The sequence below is a fragment of the Thunnus albacares genome, chromosome 9 (genome assembly GCF_914725855.1).
Source record: "Thunnus albacares chromosome 9, fThuAlb1.1, whole genome shotgun sequence".
NCBI lineage: Eukaryota > Metazoa > Chordata > Actinopteri > Scombriformes > Scombridae > Thunnus > Thunnus albacares.
The window spans coordinates 15916391-15933971 of record NC_058114.1 but is presented as its reverse complement, the minus strand read 5'-3'; the positions used below and the strand labels follow the sequence as shown (position 1 = coordinate 15933971).

At 38.4% G+C, this 17581-nt stretch overlaps 2 protein-coding genes across 4 annotated transcripts; both read left to right on the top strand.

Moving 5' to 3' along the window:
• Positions 1-331: 331 nt before the first annotated feature.
• On the top strand, positions 332-6981 carry hykk.2 (hydroxylysine kinase, tandem duplicate 2). 3 transcript variants are annotated; one of them, XM_044360532.1, is made up of 6 exons: positions 332-348; positions 543-612; positions 3230-3538; positions 4464-4606; positions 4783-4963; positions 5286-6981. In XM_044360532.1, the coding sequence occupies exons 3-6, from the start codon at positions 3235-3237 to the stop codon at positions 5726-5728; spliced, it is 1071 nt and encodes a 356-aa protein (XP_044216467.1). In that variant the 5' UTR covers positions 332-348; positions 543-612; positions 3230-3234; the 3' UTR covers positions 5729-6981. The 3 variants fall into 3 exon arrangements, with proteins under 3 accessions (XP_044216467.1, XP_044216466.1, XP_044216465.1); XM_044360531.1 differs by lacking the exon at positions 332-348 and having other exon boundaries at positions 531-612; XM_044360530.1 differs by lacking the exons at positions 332-348; positions 543-612 and adding an exon at positions 1655-1753.
• A 2616-nt stretch (positions 6982-9597) lies between these two features.
• On the top strand, positions 9598-16314 carry LOC122989085 (hydroxylysine kinase-like). Its single transcript, XM_044361765.1, has 5 exons — positions 9598-9601; positions 10762-11070; positions 12952-13094; positions 13957-14137; positions 15342-16314. Exons 1-5 carry the CDS (start codon positions 9598-9600, stop codon positions 15782-15784), a joined length of 1080 nt encoding a protein of 359 aa, XP_044217700.1. The 3' UTR covers positions 15785-16314.
• Positions 16315-17581: the final 1267 nt, after the last annotated feature.

Genomic DNA, 17581 nt, shown 5'->3' with positions numbered 1-17581 from the left:
AACTACATCACTTCTCACGGAAGGTTCGTGATGTGAAATCAAAACTATTAAATGTTTAAACCTTGTAGTTCAGATCTTGCCTTATGCCTTATGTTGATTTCTGCTTTGAATAATCCAGGACCCAGATGCTGCATATGGCTGCATATTGCCAGAAGGATTCAGTCTTATCATTTTAGGGGTCATATTAGGGATCCGCCTGAGGACTGACCTTAGACTTTGAACCTGAAGGTTTTTCCTTTTTTTTTTAACTTGTTTTACCTGTCGTCTAATTGTGTAGATTTGGAGCTAAAGTGGCAAAAGCAACAGCTAATATCATCACAGTCAGTCCTGATTCCCTCTTCTTTTAAGGTAAGCTTGGCATTTTTCCACCTAAGTTTTAGGTCTTGTCACACCGTCTTGCAGATAAACAATCTTCACTCCTTTTCAGTCACTTATCATTTTAGGAATCATAATTGAGATCCGCCTGAGGACTGACCTTAGACTTTGAACCTGAAGGTTTTTCCTTTTTTCTTACTTGTTTTATCTGTCGTCTCTTTGTGTAGATTTGGAGCTGAAGTGGCAAAAGCAACAGCTAATATCATCATAGTCACAACTGATTCCTTCTTCTTTAAGGTAAGCTTGGCCTTTTTCCAACTAAGTTTTAGGTCTTGTCACACAATCTTGTAAAAAAACAATCCACTGTAAGGACTAGCTATGTGTGTGTGTGTGTGTGTGTGCATGTGTATAGGTATGCTTCCTCTTGAGCACAGTACACTAAATAAGGGTTATTTTCACTTTTATTGCAAATATTATACAATTACTTAGTGTCTACAAAACAGTACTTTGTGGTAGAAAAACAGCCTATATCTTTGGGTATGTCTCTGAAAGCTCCTCATTTTATAAAAAGAGAGAAAAAACAGACCTGCCAGGGCTGAAATGTGCTTAAAAGTTAAATAAAAATGTCAGGTATTGCACAGAAATTAAAAACACACCCGGGTGGGTAAAGTGGATGAAGGCTGGATAAACTGAATATACTAGTTACGATAGGCTGACTCCATCTGTGGCTGCCAGACATAGCAGCTCCAGCATTGGTTGACCAGCTGACATTTTTCCTTTGCCTCTCCTGTCGGTGCTGATGGAAAGCTTTGTAACAGGTGGTCTTCGATGACTGCCAATGCCTTGTGACTGCTGAACCTCAGGCTCCAGCTGCACAGGCAGTCAGCACCATATGGGAGCTGTGATAAGAAAATGAAGATCACTGAATTGTGTTCAACATTAATGCATACACACACTCTCAGACAGATGCACATATCTGCCTCAGTTGCAAAATCCCCCTTCAGCTTTCAAGATGCACATAGACAAAATACAATATTTGTATCCCTTTTGCTAAAGATATGCTTTTATTCATGCTTCACGTTTTTGACATCTTATTTTGAAAACCGGACATCGTCAATGTGTATCCGCCCTGTCAGCTCGCTCTCGGTCGGTTCAATGCATTTGCCATAAAGGTTAGAGTACGCGTGCACTCCAAATTTAGGGACGGCTGGTTTTACCAGGAGTTTCGAGTGACAGCTAGTTTAATCACAGTCATTTATCGTGGGACCCGCGAGCGCAGTTTCCATGGGAACACTGCTGTCCAGGCTTCCGTCGTTCCGTCGAGGCTATCGTCATACGGAAGTGGGCGTGGTTTCATCTAATCGGGGTTGGAAAAAGATCACAGACAGGCGATAAAAGTGGACACACCGCGTCCTTTGGTGTTATTACACAGCTGGAGGTAACATGATGTCTTCTGAGAAAGTTTTCTGTAACCATTAACCACTATGACGGTTATTTCATGTTGTTTGTTGAATATAAGAGCAAATCATGACATGTCAAATCATGCAGCTGGCTTCCCTGCCAAACTAGTTAAACAAATCAAAACCCCTCAGAGGCAATGCATGCATGACTGTTATCTTATTTTTCTAAATATAATATGTGTTCTTGAACAGAGCAATAAGAGGAAAATAAGAAAAGCCTACGTGGGATTCAACAAACTGTCTTAGCTGCCTGACTTTGTAAATCGCTCGTTTCAACCTGATAAATGTCACCTGTTCATGAGAAGGTGCTGTTTCGAGAGATGTGATCATTAGCATAATCCACGTCCCTAAAATTGCCATATAATGCTCCATATTCTGTTGCGTTTTTGGGCGAGTTTCTTTCACAAAAAAGTTCCCAAAGAGTAAAAAACCGTCAGCTTCAAGTCCTGCTTTCACAAATCAGAAGACAAACACATAACAAATTTAGGAGTGACAATAGGAGACCAGAAGCAATTAGAAAATATGAATCCAGCTAAGATGTCATCAGAACAGCTCTGTGACAGAAATAAAGAGGGAATGCTTTGACTTGAAGTTAGATGCTAAAAAACAGCAAAGCGCTCCATGATGAAAGGTGGTCAAGGATGCAACATTCACAGAGATATTAGAGGAGAATATTATAGTCTACAAGTGACGTTACTCTGTCAGCTGCAACACAGGATGATACTGACAGAGACCTGCAGAGACACACAGAGGCAGCTGTCCGAGTGAAAGAAGTTTCCAAGCAACAACTGAAAAGTTGCTGCGCCAAAATATGGTCATTAACATGATAAAATCTAAAAAAACTCATATATAAATTGGCAGCCATGATGATGAAAATATTGTAAACAGAACATACATTTTGTATTAAGTTTGTTTTATCATACAATAATTTTTTGTTAATATCGGTTTCATATTTAAACTCAAAATGAATTCAGATTAGGACATTAAAATTGTCAGTCAAACAAGTGCTGCTCTGCGGTGAAGAAAGGCAGAGATAATCTATTCATGACATGTATGACAAAAACAAAGTTAGAGAAAAGTTTCTTCGGGGGACAAAAACAGAAAAAGAATCACCTCATGTGTGGATTTTCTGGGCAATTTAATTTGAAATCAATAGTCTGACAAATATGCTGACATACTGACATGAAGCTCTCATCAGAGCTGATGAAGGCTTCATGTTTTTCCACATGCTATAAGAACAATTGAGTCTTCATCACTATTATACTATAACAACAACCACAACAACGATAGTAATAACATAAATATAACAGCATAATGGAAAACATATTTAATGTGATCCCTGAAGATGCATGCAGGTGGCTATAATACTGTTTTTGACAGTTTCAATCCAAAGTTAATAGCTGATTATACATTCATTATATATTACAGTTATGTAACATGTTGTTTTCATTCAGCAGGCATGTCAATAAAGCACAGCAAGCCCAACTTCAGCCAGTCTCAGGTGTCTGAGATGGTGAAGAAACTCTTCAAGCTGACTCCATCCAAAATCCGCTCGTTGCCCAGCTACGATGACCAGAACTTTCACGTGGTGCCTGTCGAGGGTGGCGAGTATGTTCTGAAGATCATGAACTCTGAAGACAGCAAGAACCCCACCCTGATTGAGATGCAGACATATGCTATGTCCTTCCTGCACCAGAATGGACTTCCTGCCCAAACAGCCCTGCCCACCACCACAGGACAGCTCATGAGTCTGGAGGAAATAGGTATGACACCAGTCAGTCACACAGTTGAGGCTTGAGGGACACTGCCGTAACACTTGGGATGAAAAGTTTTAGGTATATAAGGAGAATCCAGGAAAGTAAACAGTGGTCAATAGAAACAGCTGGAGGAGCCTTTTTTTTTCCAAATATCTGTAGTAGTAAAAGCTTCTTACAGAAGTACACATTAGTGTGTGCAGGTAAATATAAAAAAACATAAATCTTCATGAAAAGAAAGCCAAACCAAAGCCATGTCTAATGTATGCCTACATTCATTACATGATTTTAGACATAATTATGGCTGTTGATGGTCATTAGTACACATGAGATAGTTGTATTTTAAATTCAGGGTTAATAACAGTACTGCTATTTGGTTTTCACTTCACGCATTCCTTCTACATTCCTATATGTTACTATAGTGATATTCACTGATCCATGAGGGAAAAATTCATGTATTAATCCGCTCAGATACCACCAGCCACTCAATAATTAAATCATGGATGCCTCAGGATTTAACAGCTTCACTTTACAATATGTAGCTTGTTTGACATTTGACAGTAATAAATCTATAGGATGCCATGTATTATACAAGATAAGCATCCGTGAGCATGCGTGTACATGCTGAATAGTTGAAATTGGCCCTGGGCTGTTTCTGAAAGCTCATAAAGGTAAGTGAAGAGCTATGCTGCGGGAATTTGACCAGTGGAGGAGGTAGATTAACACGTCGTGCCTCAAGGCTTAAAAAAAAGAACATTGGTAGCTTCAGTCTTTTGCAATTTTGCAGATTCTAGAGGTAGTAATATTAATACTCACACACTTCAGTAATGATTAGTGTGCCCCTGAGCAAGGCCACAACATACAGGTCATATTTTATGAGGGCTAAGAGAGAGTGAAATATCTGTAATACTAATCCTGTCTTTACCTTTTGCAGATTGTGGCTATGGCTGTCAGAAGTACCTGGTGCGGCTGTTGACTTATTTGCCTGGAACCACTATTTCCAAGGTTCCTCTCTCACCGCAGTTACTTTATGAAACCGGCAAAACAGCAGCCAGAATGGACAAAATCCTACAAGAGGTACAATAGTAACACCACTGTGAAACATTTAGATCATTTACGTTGTTTATTGAGGAATTCGGGATGTACCCATAGTGAGATGTATGAGTCAGCGGTTGTGAAGCATGAATGAGACAGGTGATGCCAATCAGAGAATACGAGTGCCCGAACAAACATCATGTTTAATTTTTTTCCAGATGGAACATCCTCATCTTAGTGTGCTGCAGAGGGAGGGGTTCAAGTGGAGTCTGTCGAATGTTCCCCTCCTGGAAACGTACCTCTATGTGTTAGATGGGGATCCTCTCCAGGAGGTTGTGAAGTCTGTCATTCATCAGTACAAGACCTCTGTGGTCCCCAAATACTCCAGTTTCCGCAAGTGTAAGTTAGATTACCTCCTAGATAGTTTTGACTTGCATTTGAAATCTGTTTTTTATTACATTGTCATTGAGTTAATGTTTTAATTGCTATAAAAGGGGAGCATGAGTGTTCTATTTTGACACTGCCCTATATTACATTCATACATATTTAAACACACTTAATACACTCTTGTACTCACCTCCCTTGACACAGCTGGGACCTTGTTCAAGGGCTACTCACTGGCAGCTTGTGTAATGTCAGTAGAGACTGGATATGTCACTGAATACATGAGGGACAATGTATTAAGTACAAAATTTTGTATTTTATTTATCTTTGTCCTAAGGCATTAACCATGGGGACTTCAATGACCTCAATGTGCTTGTGCAACCTGATGAGAATGACGGCTACAAGATTTCTGGCATCCTTGACTTTGGCGACATGAACAGTGGCTACTACATCCACGAGCTAGCCATCACCTTAATGTACATGATGAACGAGCACCCTCACCCCATTGAGGTGGGTGGACCTATCCTAGCAGGCTGGGAAAGTGTCCTGCCCCTCAATGAGACAGAGAAAGATTGCCTCTATGTGTTGGTCCTCTCACGCTTCTGCCAGTCGTTGGTTTTTGCTCGTTACTCTGTGACCTTGCAACCTGAAAATGCAGAGTATCTGATGATTTCATCCAAGAAGGGCATCCACATTGTCCGTCAACTCTGGGAGTTAGGGAAGGAGCATATGGAGAAGGTGTGGTTCCAGAGTGCTGCCCAATTCAGTGACAGAAAGTGAGAATTATGTGAGAAAAGCCATTCACATATTCGTCTGAATCATCCGTGCAAGTCATAAATCATTTTAAGATCACTAGTTAAAAGCAATAGATATTATGTTTTCACAGTTGAAATAAGTTTTAATGATACATTTTTTCTCAAGTATGCAAGAGGAAGTACTGATACTGTATGGTATGAATGGTAATGGTAAATACCAGAATCAGAAAGCATTTAGGCAACAGTGCAGAGCACTGAGTAACTTGATAAGTAACTCATAATCATTTCTGGCAGCTCTAACTGACCATCTGAGCAACTTGGTCATGTTTAATAAGTGCCTTAAGTCATCAGGGTCTGTAGTCTTTAGTGAACTTTTGTACAAACATTACCATAATAGTCTATTTATACAGTAGACAAATCAACATACTGTATCATCAAAGAACTTTGTCTCTGGAACAATATACTGCATGTGCCATCAGCTGTAGTGTTTTTACCAATTCAGTTTGTTGATCAAGTGCAAAGTTCTCCAAGCAAGACTGGAAGTGCAATCACCACATCACTTTATACTGTGCAGCACAACACTGCATTTCACCAGCAAATAGCTAAGTCAATATGAAATTTCCTTTCATCATTGCTTAAACCAAGGCAGTGGGGGCTGTAAATATTTAATAGCCCACATGTCTTCTGCAGCCAATTGAACTTTAAAAATACAAACATCAGTTAGAACAAGATGTTTTTATTCAAAGTTTTATCACTATGTTTCTTTACAGTGATCAAAGTTCACAATCACATAAGCGCAGGGTTTGATTCCCTGTAGCTGGACCAATGAACACAAACGTCCTATGCTGGACCAAACCCTGATGCCATGTATGTAAGACGCTTTGTGCATCCTGACAGTAAAATGGTCCCTTTTTACTGTGTATATGTGATTGTAATGAGGCATAAGGGATAAGGAGAACTGAGATACAATGCAGTCTTCTTCATTGTGGTTCTTGTGCCTGGACAAGCAAATTGTATCTGATTTGCCAAGCAAAAAAAAAAAGCATTAATGCTTAGCTCTCATGACTCAGGTCACATGTTAACTAACTTGCAATACATTATAGGTGCTAATTAGCAATCCTACCACATGGATTGTTGTTCATACAGGTCCTAGGTGCATTATGACATTCTATTATTGTGGGAAATATATCTCAACTTTCTGTATTTGATGGTGGCCAGATGTAATCAGTTTAATAATTTTATTCTGATTCAGTTACCTCAATAAATAAACAAAAAACAGTAAGAGTCTGGTACATTTTGTCATGTTTTTTGACATAAGCGTGTGTGTTGGTAAGAAATATTTGTAGTACAACTACATTAGTTTGCTCACCACATGTATTATTCTCGACTGAAAGAGGCTTAAATCTTAGAGCAAGGTCCCCAAAACTCCACTGACCTGTAAGTCAGTCAGAGGCAGGGTGACTCAGACAAAATATTCTTGACACATGTATCATTCAGGCCATTAGGTGAACCTTGTAAAGAATCATTTGCCTCGAGTTTGGATTATTCTGTCTTGTCTTTGGAGTGTCTTATTTTTCTGTCTCAATATTATAAAAACACGCTTTTACAGGTGAGCTCCGTCCATAATACAGATGTTAGATTAAATATGTAGAGGAACAACATGAGCAAAGTGAGGCCATATTGTGTCTAGGTCATCTATTTTAAATGGTCTTACAACATTGTAATTTATAGCACTCAAGTCTTGTCCTGAGGAATATACTTACTCTCATGTTGTTATCTTAACCTGCTCTTCTACTGACTAATGGGCACCTCTGTGGTTGCTTAGTAAATAATTGATTTGAATGATCTTTTACCTAAATTGTAAAAAAAGGCCTTTTTGATGGCTACACAAACAGGAATGTGTAATTACCACTTAACTCATATCTATTATAAAACACTAACACAAGCTGATGTCCAAAGGGTTATTTGAGTAGACTTGTTAATAGAATATTAACTGTAGTCAGAAAGCTGTCCGTCTTCAGTCTGTTATGTTTCAGAACCACTTGACTTTTAGATATTAAAATGTGTACTGATTTGTGGAAGAAATGATTTCACTGCTGTTACTGTTGTTGCTCTTTCTAATTAAATAACTGTAAGAGCCTTTAAAGAAAACCAGTAGCAGTAGAAACATATGTAAAAGTGCATGGAGTGTAAAAACATTGTTGCCATGCTGCAATTATGTACGTGATACGGTATTTGGCAACTTTTGGTTACTCGGTACCGTTAAATGTCAGTGCATTGCCACATTAAATTTCTGTTTAATTTGTGAAAATAGTTTAATTCTCACTAACACAGTTGTCCCAGAAAATTAATGTGACAAAACTGTTATCTAGGGTTGCACAAATCCATCATAATCCAAAGAAAATAACCCACCAGTCCAACTCAGAATGGTTTAAACAATTCAGCAAAACTGTAAACAAATACGGGAATCTGTTAAAGCCTCAGATGCCAATATATTTGTCAAAAATATGGAACAAAGACCTTGTGTCATTGTCTGCTCATATCCTGCAGCCAAGAGGTTCATCACACTGACTCTCTTCCACATTCCAGTTGTTGCTCATGTTCCAAGTCTGAACAAATCCTCTGTTAGTCTTGGCTGTTCTCTGTCATTATGTGAGGAACACTATGTCCTCAAACTCTAGATTAAAATTCATTTTCAACGTGTACTTTGATTTTTTAGTTTGGCTCATGTCTCATCTGCTAACATGGAGGGGGAGGAACTTATGACCTTTACTGCAGCCAGCCACCAGGGGGCGATCGAGATGTTTTGGCTTCACTTTTGGGGAGCTGTCATGATGTCCATATTTATATACAGTCATGAGTGGAACCATCTATTGATGGCACAGTTTAAATACACTAAGGAATATGCTAATATTAAAATTACACTTGTTCCACTGGCAGCTAGGTGTTTTTTAAAGTCCCCAAACAGCTTTATAGTGTTAATTTGAAATTGTCATTTTAAAGAATGACAATTTTTACAAAGTGTGGCCATTATATGTTTTCTTGTCTTCCCTGCGAGTCCAGCTTGGTTCATCTGACCTTGGGTGGCTCAGGGTCCTAGATGTGTTCTGCAGAGTAATGATGATGCACTTCCTTGTCGTCTTCATTTGTTAATTAACATTAGTTAATGTTAAATAATTAATCTAAGAATAATATAAAAGAGTATTGTCCTATGCAATGAGTTATGTTTGTTTGTTTGGAGTTAGTGCATGTCTTGCTATGGAGAATTTATCAGTTTTTCGGGTTCTAGCTCCATGCTATAGCTAATTGGTGTGCTGCCAAACCATTCAGGGTAGGTGCTGTACAATTATTGTTCCACATGTTGGAGTAAATAGATTCAATCATATACAAAATCACTCTATGCACTGTTGTGGCCAAATCCAATCAACTGCAGTGCCTTAGACTCATGATTTAAGGCACACAATACACATACTGTATCTGGTGTTTACATGACATGACAAGTCATGCCACAGTGACACAGTGTGTTAAGTTTCTTCAGTCTGTGTTGACAGATCAGTCACAGTATGTCTATCACTTCACTGCAGACATAGCAGTGGTTTTTGTTAGTGATAAAGAACTACATTTTTTTGGGATTGTTCTTTTTGCCATAGTATTTTGTCACAGATTGTGTATTATAGCACAACCTGACAGCAAATTGTATGTTTTTTTCTATTTGGTGAGATTAAGTTTGTTGAAAAGTGACAGGGATGTCAAACTATTGATTTACTTTGGAGGTGGAAACTAGTTGTACTGGTGTAACTACAAACCTCTAGGGCAGTTCAAAACCTTGTGACTTTCACATTATATACTGTTTGCACCTCTTCTAAACTCTTCCAGATTATCTGCTGAAAAACAATGGGTAAGTGCATTTATTTTCTGTTGCATATCTGGAAAAGAAAAGTATATTAAAAGCTCAAATATATTATTCAGATATATTTAATTTTCTAATTAACGTTGAAGCCTTTCACAATGTATTGTATGTATAATAAATAATACTGTAAATTTGCTACTGCACTATCCTATACCAAATGTATTAATAAATGTATTAGTATTACTGTTGTTTGGGGTATCAGGATTGGTTGATTGGTAGCTTTCATTTATTTTCAACATGGACATCCTGTTTTTGAATCAATGTTTATTAAGTAGTTATTAAGAAATGGTTCATGACAGCTGACAGAATCTTGCTGAGAATATGAATGTCTAGTGATCTCAGTAAATCCTGAAAAAAGGCTGTTGAGAAGTTGCCAAAGGCTGGAAACACAGCCTGACACAATATTAAGAGTATTTCTACCATGTAATTTTCTTAAAGGTGTTGAACATCATCAATATTCAATTGATGTGTTAGAAAGGATAACTGTAACCTTTGGGATGCTAATGTTTTATAACATCTTCACTAAAAATATCTAACGCCATAACCTTTAACGCATCCAAATTACAGTAGAGCTTTCTCTTACCCTTTTTTTTTTTTTAGAAAATATCAGCAACATGAAATAAGATATATATACAAAAGTAAATAATGGTGTTTTCTTCATTGTATTATCAATAAAATATTATAATCTCTATATTATGATTAAACATGTATAGTGCAATTAGTTTGATTTAATAGAATATGTAAACATGCAAACTGAGAAAATTACATTTTTTTGGCACTGTGAATAACAAACCAACTGACAAACAGAAGGCTGTCCACACTCACACTGGTGTTGTCATTTATACTGGTTTATTGTCAGTTTGAAGCTGGAGCTATTCTGGGAATTAGTCCACATACTAATCAGAATTATAGTGGTTCTTGTTGTCCTGCCCTAACAGGTACAGTTGTATCTGTTATTCACTCTGCCTCTTTACTTTCCCTGAAACCTATGTCACTGGGTTTGGTGTGAAAATTGGCAGATTCACAAGTCACTTAACAACTTTGGCCAGTGAAATTAGTGAGACTCTTCAAATACTCTCTTACTCAGAAAATATACTTACATTTTATGCTACAATTTTTTTGGTTTTACTTACTTATTTTTTGTGCAGATATTGCCACAACTGTCGATTCAAGGCCAACACTGACCCTGCAGCAGGCAACAAAACTGGTACTGCAGCTATATGGAGTGAAAGTAATGGAAATCTCCACCCTACCAAGTTATATTGACCAGAACTTCCTTGTGGTGGACAAGGAGGGCACCAAAAATGTCCTGAAGATTGTGAATTCAGAAGAGAGCAAGAACACCACCTTGCTGGAGGTGCAGACTCTTGCTATGTACCTTCTATGCCAGTATGGAGTGCCTGCTCAGACAGTTCTGCCCACCACCACAGGGCAGCTCATGAGTATGGAAGAAATAGGTAAGAGTAAGTTATCTCTGCAGTCCATATACATAAACTAAGACAAAAGAGTGAATCTCAACCACAAGGGGGCATGAGGTGACTGTCTGCCCAAATTAATGAAGACACACAAAACAGACCAAATCACCTTAAATGTTTGAGACGCAGCAGGTCAGGGAAGGAAAGTGCAACAATCAGTCTTTTGTCCGTGTCAGGATTAAACAAAGAGGAGGAATATTTTGTGCTGCTACCACTACACCAAGCCAGTCTCATGACAATTCATGAAATAGTCACGAAATTAATTCATAGATTCGTGTACATGGACACGAATTTTCCATTTTTTTTCATTTCATTCCATTTGACACTCAGCATGACTTTCAAACTAATGTATTTCAAACACAGAAGCTGTATTGTTTTTTATCATTTGTTATTCATTTTTAACTATAACCACTACATTGCTCAACATTTACTCACAAGATTTTATCCTTGTTTTTGCTTACTTATCTTAATTTTATCAGTAGCCTACAGTCAATGGTCTGCATCAGTTTGGTGGGCGGACCGGATGATCAGCCACTTGGAAGTAGCCTATTATCCTCACCGTGTTAAGGTTTTCTTTTAATGATATCTTTAACATTTCTCAACACAAGTACACAAAAGTGTCACTGACAACTCAACAATACGATAAGTTAATGTTAAGACCATCAGTTTTTATTGTTTCTCCATTGATTCTGATAAATAACTTTTTTTTTTTTGTTTGATAGTGGAGGGCTATGGAAGAGCAATGTGTCATAGGTGGATGAGAGGCCTTTGCTGTTTTGGGTTGTCTGCTGTCAGACTGTACTGATTAAATTAAAATAAAGAAATAAAAGCAAGGATAAAATCTTGGGATTAAATGTTGAGTAAAAGAATAACACATGAGAAAAACCATACCGCTTCTGTGCTCCTGAAAATGGAAAATTCATGTCCATTTACACGAATCTATAGACTAAATTTCATGGCTATTTCATGAGACTGCACTTCACAAGGTAAGTGGGTTGCTGCTGTATCTCTATACACAGGAGGCACACTGCCAGTTGAATTATCTGTTGCTGTAGAAGACAGGACTCATGCTCTGATGGCTCAGGGACATTCAAGGAAAGAGAGAGCCAATAGAAAGGGAATGCAGTGTCTCAGGTACAACAGTATTCAGCCTTCAAGGCCTTCTGACAGTAGGAGCTAGGCATGCAGGCTTGTCAAGGCTGCTCACCAGTAAGGTCACAAATGATCTGGTATAAGGTCAGTCAGCCTTGTTGCTGGAGTCACAGTTTGAAAATGCTTCAGGGAGGGTTGAGAAATGTGCTGCCAGAAAGCCCTCACAGCTCACTCCTCCCACGCATTGGTATTTCTCCACATACAGTATGCTTTCATATGTTCCCTGTGACACTTGACATTTTATCTCAACAACATTGGGATGAAAGAGACCTGACGACGTTTACATGCCAAGCAAAGGTGCAGATTTTTATTTAAAGGACAAGTTACTTTCCCTCCAAAGAAATCTACAGCTACGTTGTCAGATAACTAGCTGCTGTGAACAATGAGACATTCATCCATGATAACTACTTGACAAAACTGTGGGTGTGTACACTGTTCTATGTTTAACACCTCTCTGGGGAAAAAAATTCAAAATTTAACACTGATGAAAACTGGAGCGAAGTACAGTCCACTCATTTATTTAATGAAACCAACATCACTAGCTCTGCCTAGTGTGACTAATCCAAGAGAAGATCAGGGTTAATGTCTGTAATTAAACAGCATTACATGAATCACCAAGGTTAATTGCAAGTTCTAAATCATACTGTACAGTTATGAAATAATACTGAACTGAAAATGTCACTGATTTTTGTATCCACCGTGCCTTATTAGACTGTGGACATGGTGCTCAGATCTACTGTGTGAGGTTGCTGACCTATCTCCCTGGAAAAACCATTGCAGAATCTCCAGTCACACTGCAAGATCTTTATTATTTTGGCAAGATGGCAGCCACCATTGATAACACATTACAACAGGTAGGTCTAGTTATCAAAGCTGTGTGCCAAAATCATTTTTTGAGCAGATGGTCAATGCAACAAACTCTGTCTCATTACATTTGGTTTTCCATATTCACAATTCTGTGTTAAAGTTGAACAATTCAAAGCTGCCGATAATTTTTATTCAGATTTATGTATATTTATGTTGTGATGCATATGTGCAGGTATACAGCATATGGCCACCTACCTGGACACTAATACACCTCTATTTTTGTATGAACGATGTGTAATGTGAAAGGGGTCTCTTGTAGTGATGAGCGCACAGACAATAATTCCCCTAAGCACTGCAGAGTGTTTTGGCATCTTTTATCTCATTGTTTTCGTTTTACAACCTGCAACTTGAATGTTTTGTTTCAGTCAGCACTCTCATCAACCCTGTTACCAGCTCTTTTCAACAAAAAAGCTCTATTGAAGCCACTGTCCACCACCTGCCTAGCACCAAATGGCACACAGAAAAAGTTAGCTATTCCTTCTACACCTTTTTTTGTGAAGACCAAAACACGATTAAAAAGGGAGTGAATTTTCACCAGGTGTCCAGGAACACAACCCCAAATGAATGCTAATGTTGCTCCGTTTCTGTTGCATATGTAAAAAAAAGCAACAACTGCTTGCTAACACATTAGTCATATCAACTATATTAGACAATAGAATGTCAAATATGTGTGTGCAGTTCAGCTTGTTGTTGAGTTCGGCCCCCAAGTGGCCCAAAAAACCCAAAACAAACAAACTAACAAAAAAAAGATTAATGCAGCTTTAAGGTGTCAAAGGGTTATTATAAAAATATATAGTATTGATTTATTATTGATTATATGTATTATTGAAAACAGTTTTATATTTTCAGCTGGTTTCTCCAAATCTTGATGTCCTACAAAAAGAAGATGCACCTTGGAGCTTACTCAACATTCATCTCCTGGAGGACTACCTATCAGTGATAGACGGAGATCCCCTGCAGGAAGTGGTCAAAGCAGTCATTGAACAGTACAAATCATCCGTACAGCCCAAAATCAACTCTTTTCGAAAAGGTAACGCAGACAACAAGTCAACTGTACAAGTATCAAATTTCTGCTCGTTTTGATGAATCATTTTTCTGTGAAATTGTGCATGCAAATGTGCATGTGCATGGACGGCTTTTGCGGCCGCTAAACTTGTGCAACTGAGACGAAAAGACAGCGTGTAATTCACAAAGTACTCGCAAAGGGCGAAATGAAAATTGCGCTGCCAAGCAAATAGCGTCATGGTGCGCCTCCACCGTTTGCATGCGTGTAAATTAGGTAATATTCACACATTCGGCGTAAAAATTGGCCCCTTTCTACACAAATAAGCCTTGTTCGCAAAAACAGCCTAATTTCCAAAGACCAGCGCTAATTGCCACACAAAAATAACAGAGCTCAGGATTCATTCATACAATAAGGGGTTGCTTTGTTACAAAAAGTTTCACCATATAAACCTGGATTGTGTGTGTCCGCTGCTGTGCCATGTGCGTAAATGCGCACAGCCTCTTTCTCAGTGTGGAGACGCACTCATCGTTTCAGCTGCTGTGTGATGCTGCACCCTCTAACACACAGCCAGCTGTGCGCAATAAACATCAGTACCGATGCTTCTTCGAAATCCTGGATAAAATCAGTGACACTTGAACAACATTATTGTAAGATTTTGTGCTCTCTGCACTTTTCGTTATGGACAAATCTGTGTGCTAAAATATGGATAAAAGCCTTACTTACTTACTCATTTAGACGCAAAACAAGAGCAGATTGCACTACATTCTTTGTGGATTTGGCCCAATGTGTTTTGTGTCTACAGTTTGTTTCCGCTGCCCCCAAGTGGCCAAAAAAACACATTTCTGCAGGTTTAACTAAGTGTTAACCTTACCTGAACCATAGTTTATTTGCTAAAACCATGATCTCTCCCTAACCTTAGCCATACTGTAGCTGTAATGTGCAGATATTATGAAAAGAAAGAATTAAAAAAAATAATTTAAAAACATTAGCAGAATTGTCCAATATCAATGTCTTTGTCTGGTGATAGGTGTGGCTTCACCTGCCCTTTATAAATTAGGTTATATTATTAACTGTATACATTTAGAGATAACTAGAGCTAATTTCCTTTGCATATGTTTTAGTGCAACATGACTTTCTGTGAAGCTGCAACCATTAGCTGTGCTGAAGTCAGTAGAAATCCAGATGGCTGGAACTTGGCTTAAAGACACAATGTCTCTGTCTTTCACAGGAATAATACATGGGGATTTAAATGACCAGAACATCATTGTCACTCCGCTTGGCAACGGGCATCATGAAGTGTCAGGCATCCTGGACTTTTCTCTGCTCTCGAATGACTGCTATGTGTGTGAAGTGGCAATAGAAATCATGTACTTGATGCTGGAGCACCCCAGTCCTTTGGATGTAGGTGGAGCAGTGTTAGCAGGCTGGGAGAGCATTATGGTGCTCAGTGAATATGAAAGGGATTCCCTCTTCCTGCTGGTGCTCGGTCGGTTTTGCCAGTCTTTAGTTTATGGACGGTACAATGTCCAAAAATACCCAGACAACAAGAAATATCTCATGACTACAGCCAAAAGTGGGACACGGCTTCTTAACAAACTCTGGGAGCTTGGCAAGGAAGAGGTAGAAAAGAAATGGTTCCATGATGCCAGCACATACTCAGGCAAATTATAAAGAAGTGTTTATCAAGGGATGAGTTTGTAAGAGAATTAACATTTACATTTACAAAGAATGTTTGGATTGCAGCTTTTTAAAATGTTAAGAGTCCACTAGATGGAGACATCATCCCACTTATCCCATATCCTGTATAAACGGCCTCTTTGGTGAATCAGTCATTCACACTCACATTCTGGCTTAAAAACCTTCTAATCCGAACAGCTGATTGAGACAACTATAATATGTTTCTAGGAATTTCTGCATAAAATGTGCAGTTCATGGAGAATTTCAACTACAAGTGGGCAGATTAACATTGTGCTGTGAGTGAGAAGATGTTCACTGAGCTTCTTTTACCAAATTAAGACTAAATAAATGAGGAAACGATGATCCATAAGACAAGATCTGGCTCTGAATTTAATGCCAGTCCCATAATCCTTAGTAACCCAGCTGATCAGAGAGAAATGCACAAGTTCAGATAAAAACAGTCAAAGTAGCAGGAACAATTTTTCCTTTTACTCTCACCTCAATGTGCTGTTGCACTCAAAACACCTCAGTCAGAGCCTTATGTCAACTCTCCCGGCACCATCACACTTCACATACACACCTCGTCTACCTTTCTACATTTCAACCTCCCACCTCAAAGGCACCATCTGCCCTCTGCCCCCGCTGCAGCTCTCGATATGTACCTCCAGTCATGCAGAAAATATCTGTGAATGTCTGCCTGTGTTCACGTTTGTACTCCGTCTGTTTCACTGTAGTTCACCAACATTCGAGCACAGTGAGCCCAAAGTGGCATATATGTGAACCTTTGCACTGTAGCCCTACTAAGCCACATCCCCTCCTCTCTCTTTTCTTCTGTCTCACGCTTGCCTTTTTCTCTTTCTGTCTTTGTAATACTTTAAATCCATGTTCCACAAATTATAGCTGAAATGGAAATGGCAACACTCAAAGGACTTAGCTTAATACACCAACCCCTCTTATCAGTGCCATTAATCCTCTTGGCATTTCAAAACAGAGTGCTGGGTCTACACTACACCTTTTTTAAAATACAGCAGATAAATTTAATTTACACTCCAAAGACCACCAATCTGCAGGCTTTTAAAGTCAGAATTTACTGTTTCAAAAATATGTATATACTCTATCCATTGTTGTTCCTCGTGAATTACTTTTCATTTCCTTTATTTTATGTAAGATATATGTAAATATTCTTAGCCTCTTTCCAAATAAGGTGTGGTGCAGCGCAAAGACGTTATGAGAGAAAACAAAACACAACTGAAGGCAAACAGAAAGCATGATCAACTACTGTATCATGAAAATGCCTGAAATGTAATTGAACAGCAGAGACCAAAGACCTCCAATTAAAAAGAAACAAAATAAGATTATTAATAGAAAAGCAGGAACAAAAAAAAAATACAATAGAATATCATAGAAAAATTAAGGACACAAATCTCAGGGCATTAATTGGAGATGCCTTGAAGGTATTAATGGATATTATATTCATTGTTTTTGAGTACAACTGGATTACTAACTAAAGAATTAATTTATTCACACACATATTTATCCAATGTAATAAAAAATATATTCATTACAGCCACTTTAAGATTTTGCAGAGCATACGGTATCTCTAAACAAAGAAGAGAAAAAGCTACAGGGTCTTCTACTCTTAGTGCCTAAGGAGAGAGCATATTTTACTTCCCTGTCTCCAACAGTGTTGTGGGTTTGATCTGTCAACTTTCCAATTATAAGCCAGCTTCTCCAACATCAAGCTCTGTGTTACTGATTTCCATTAAAGTATATTTCTGTGACTGCGGTTTG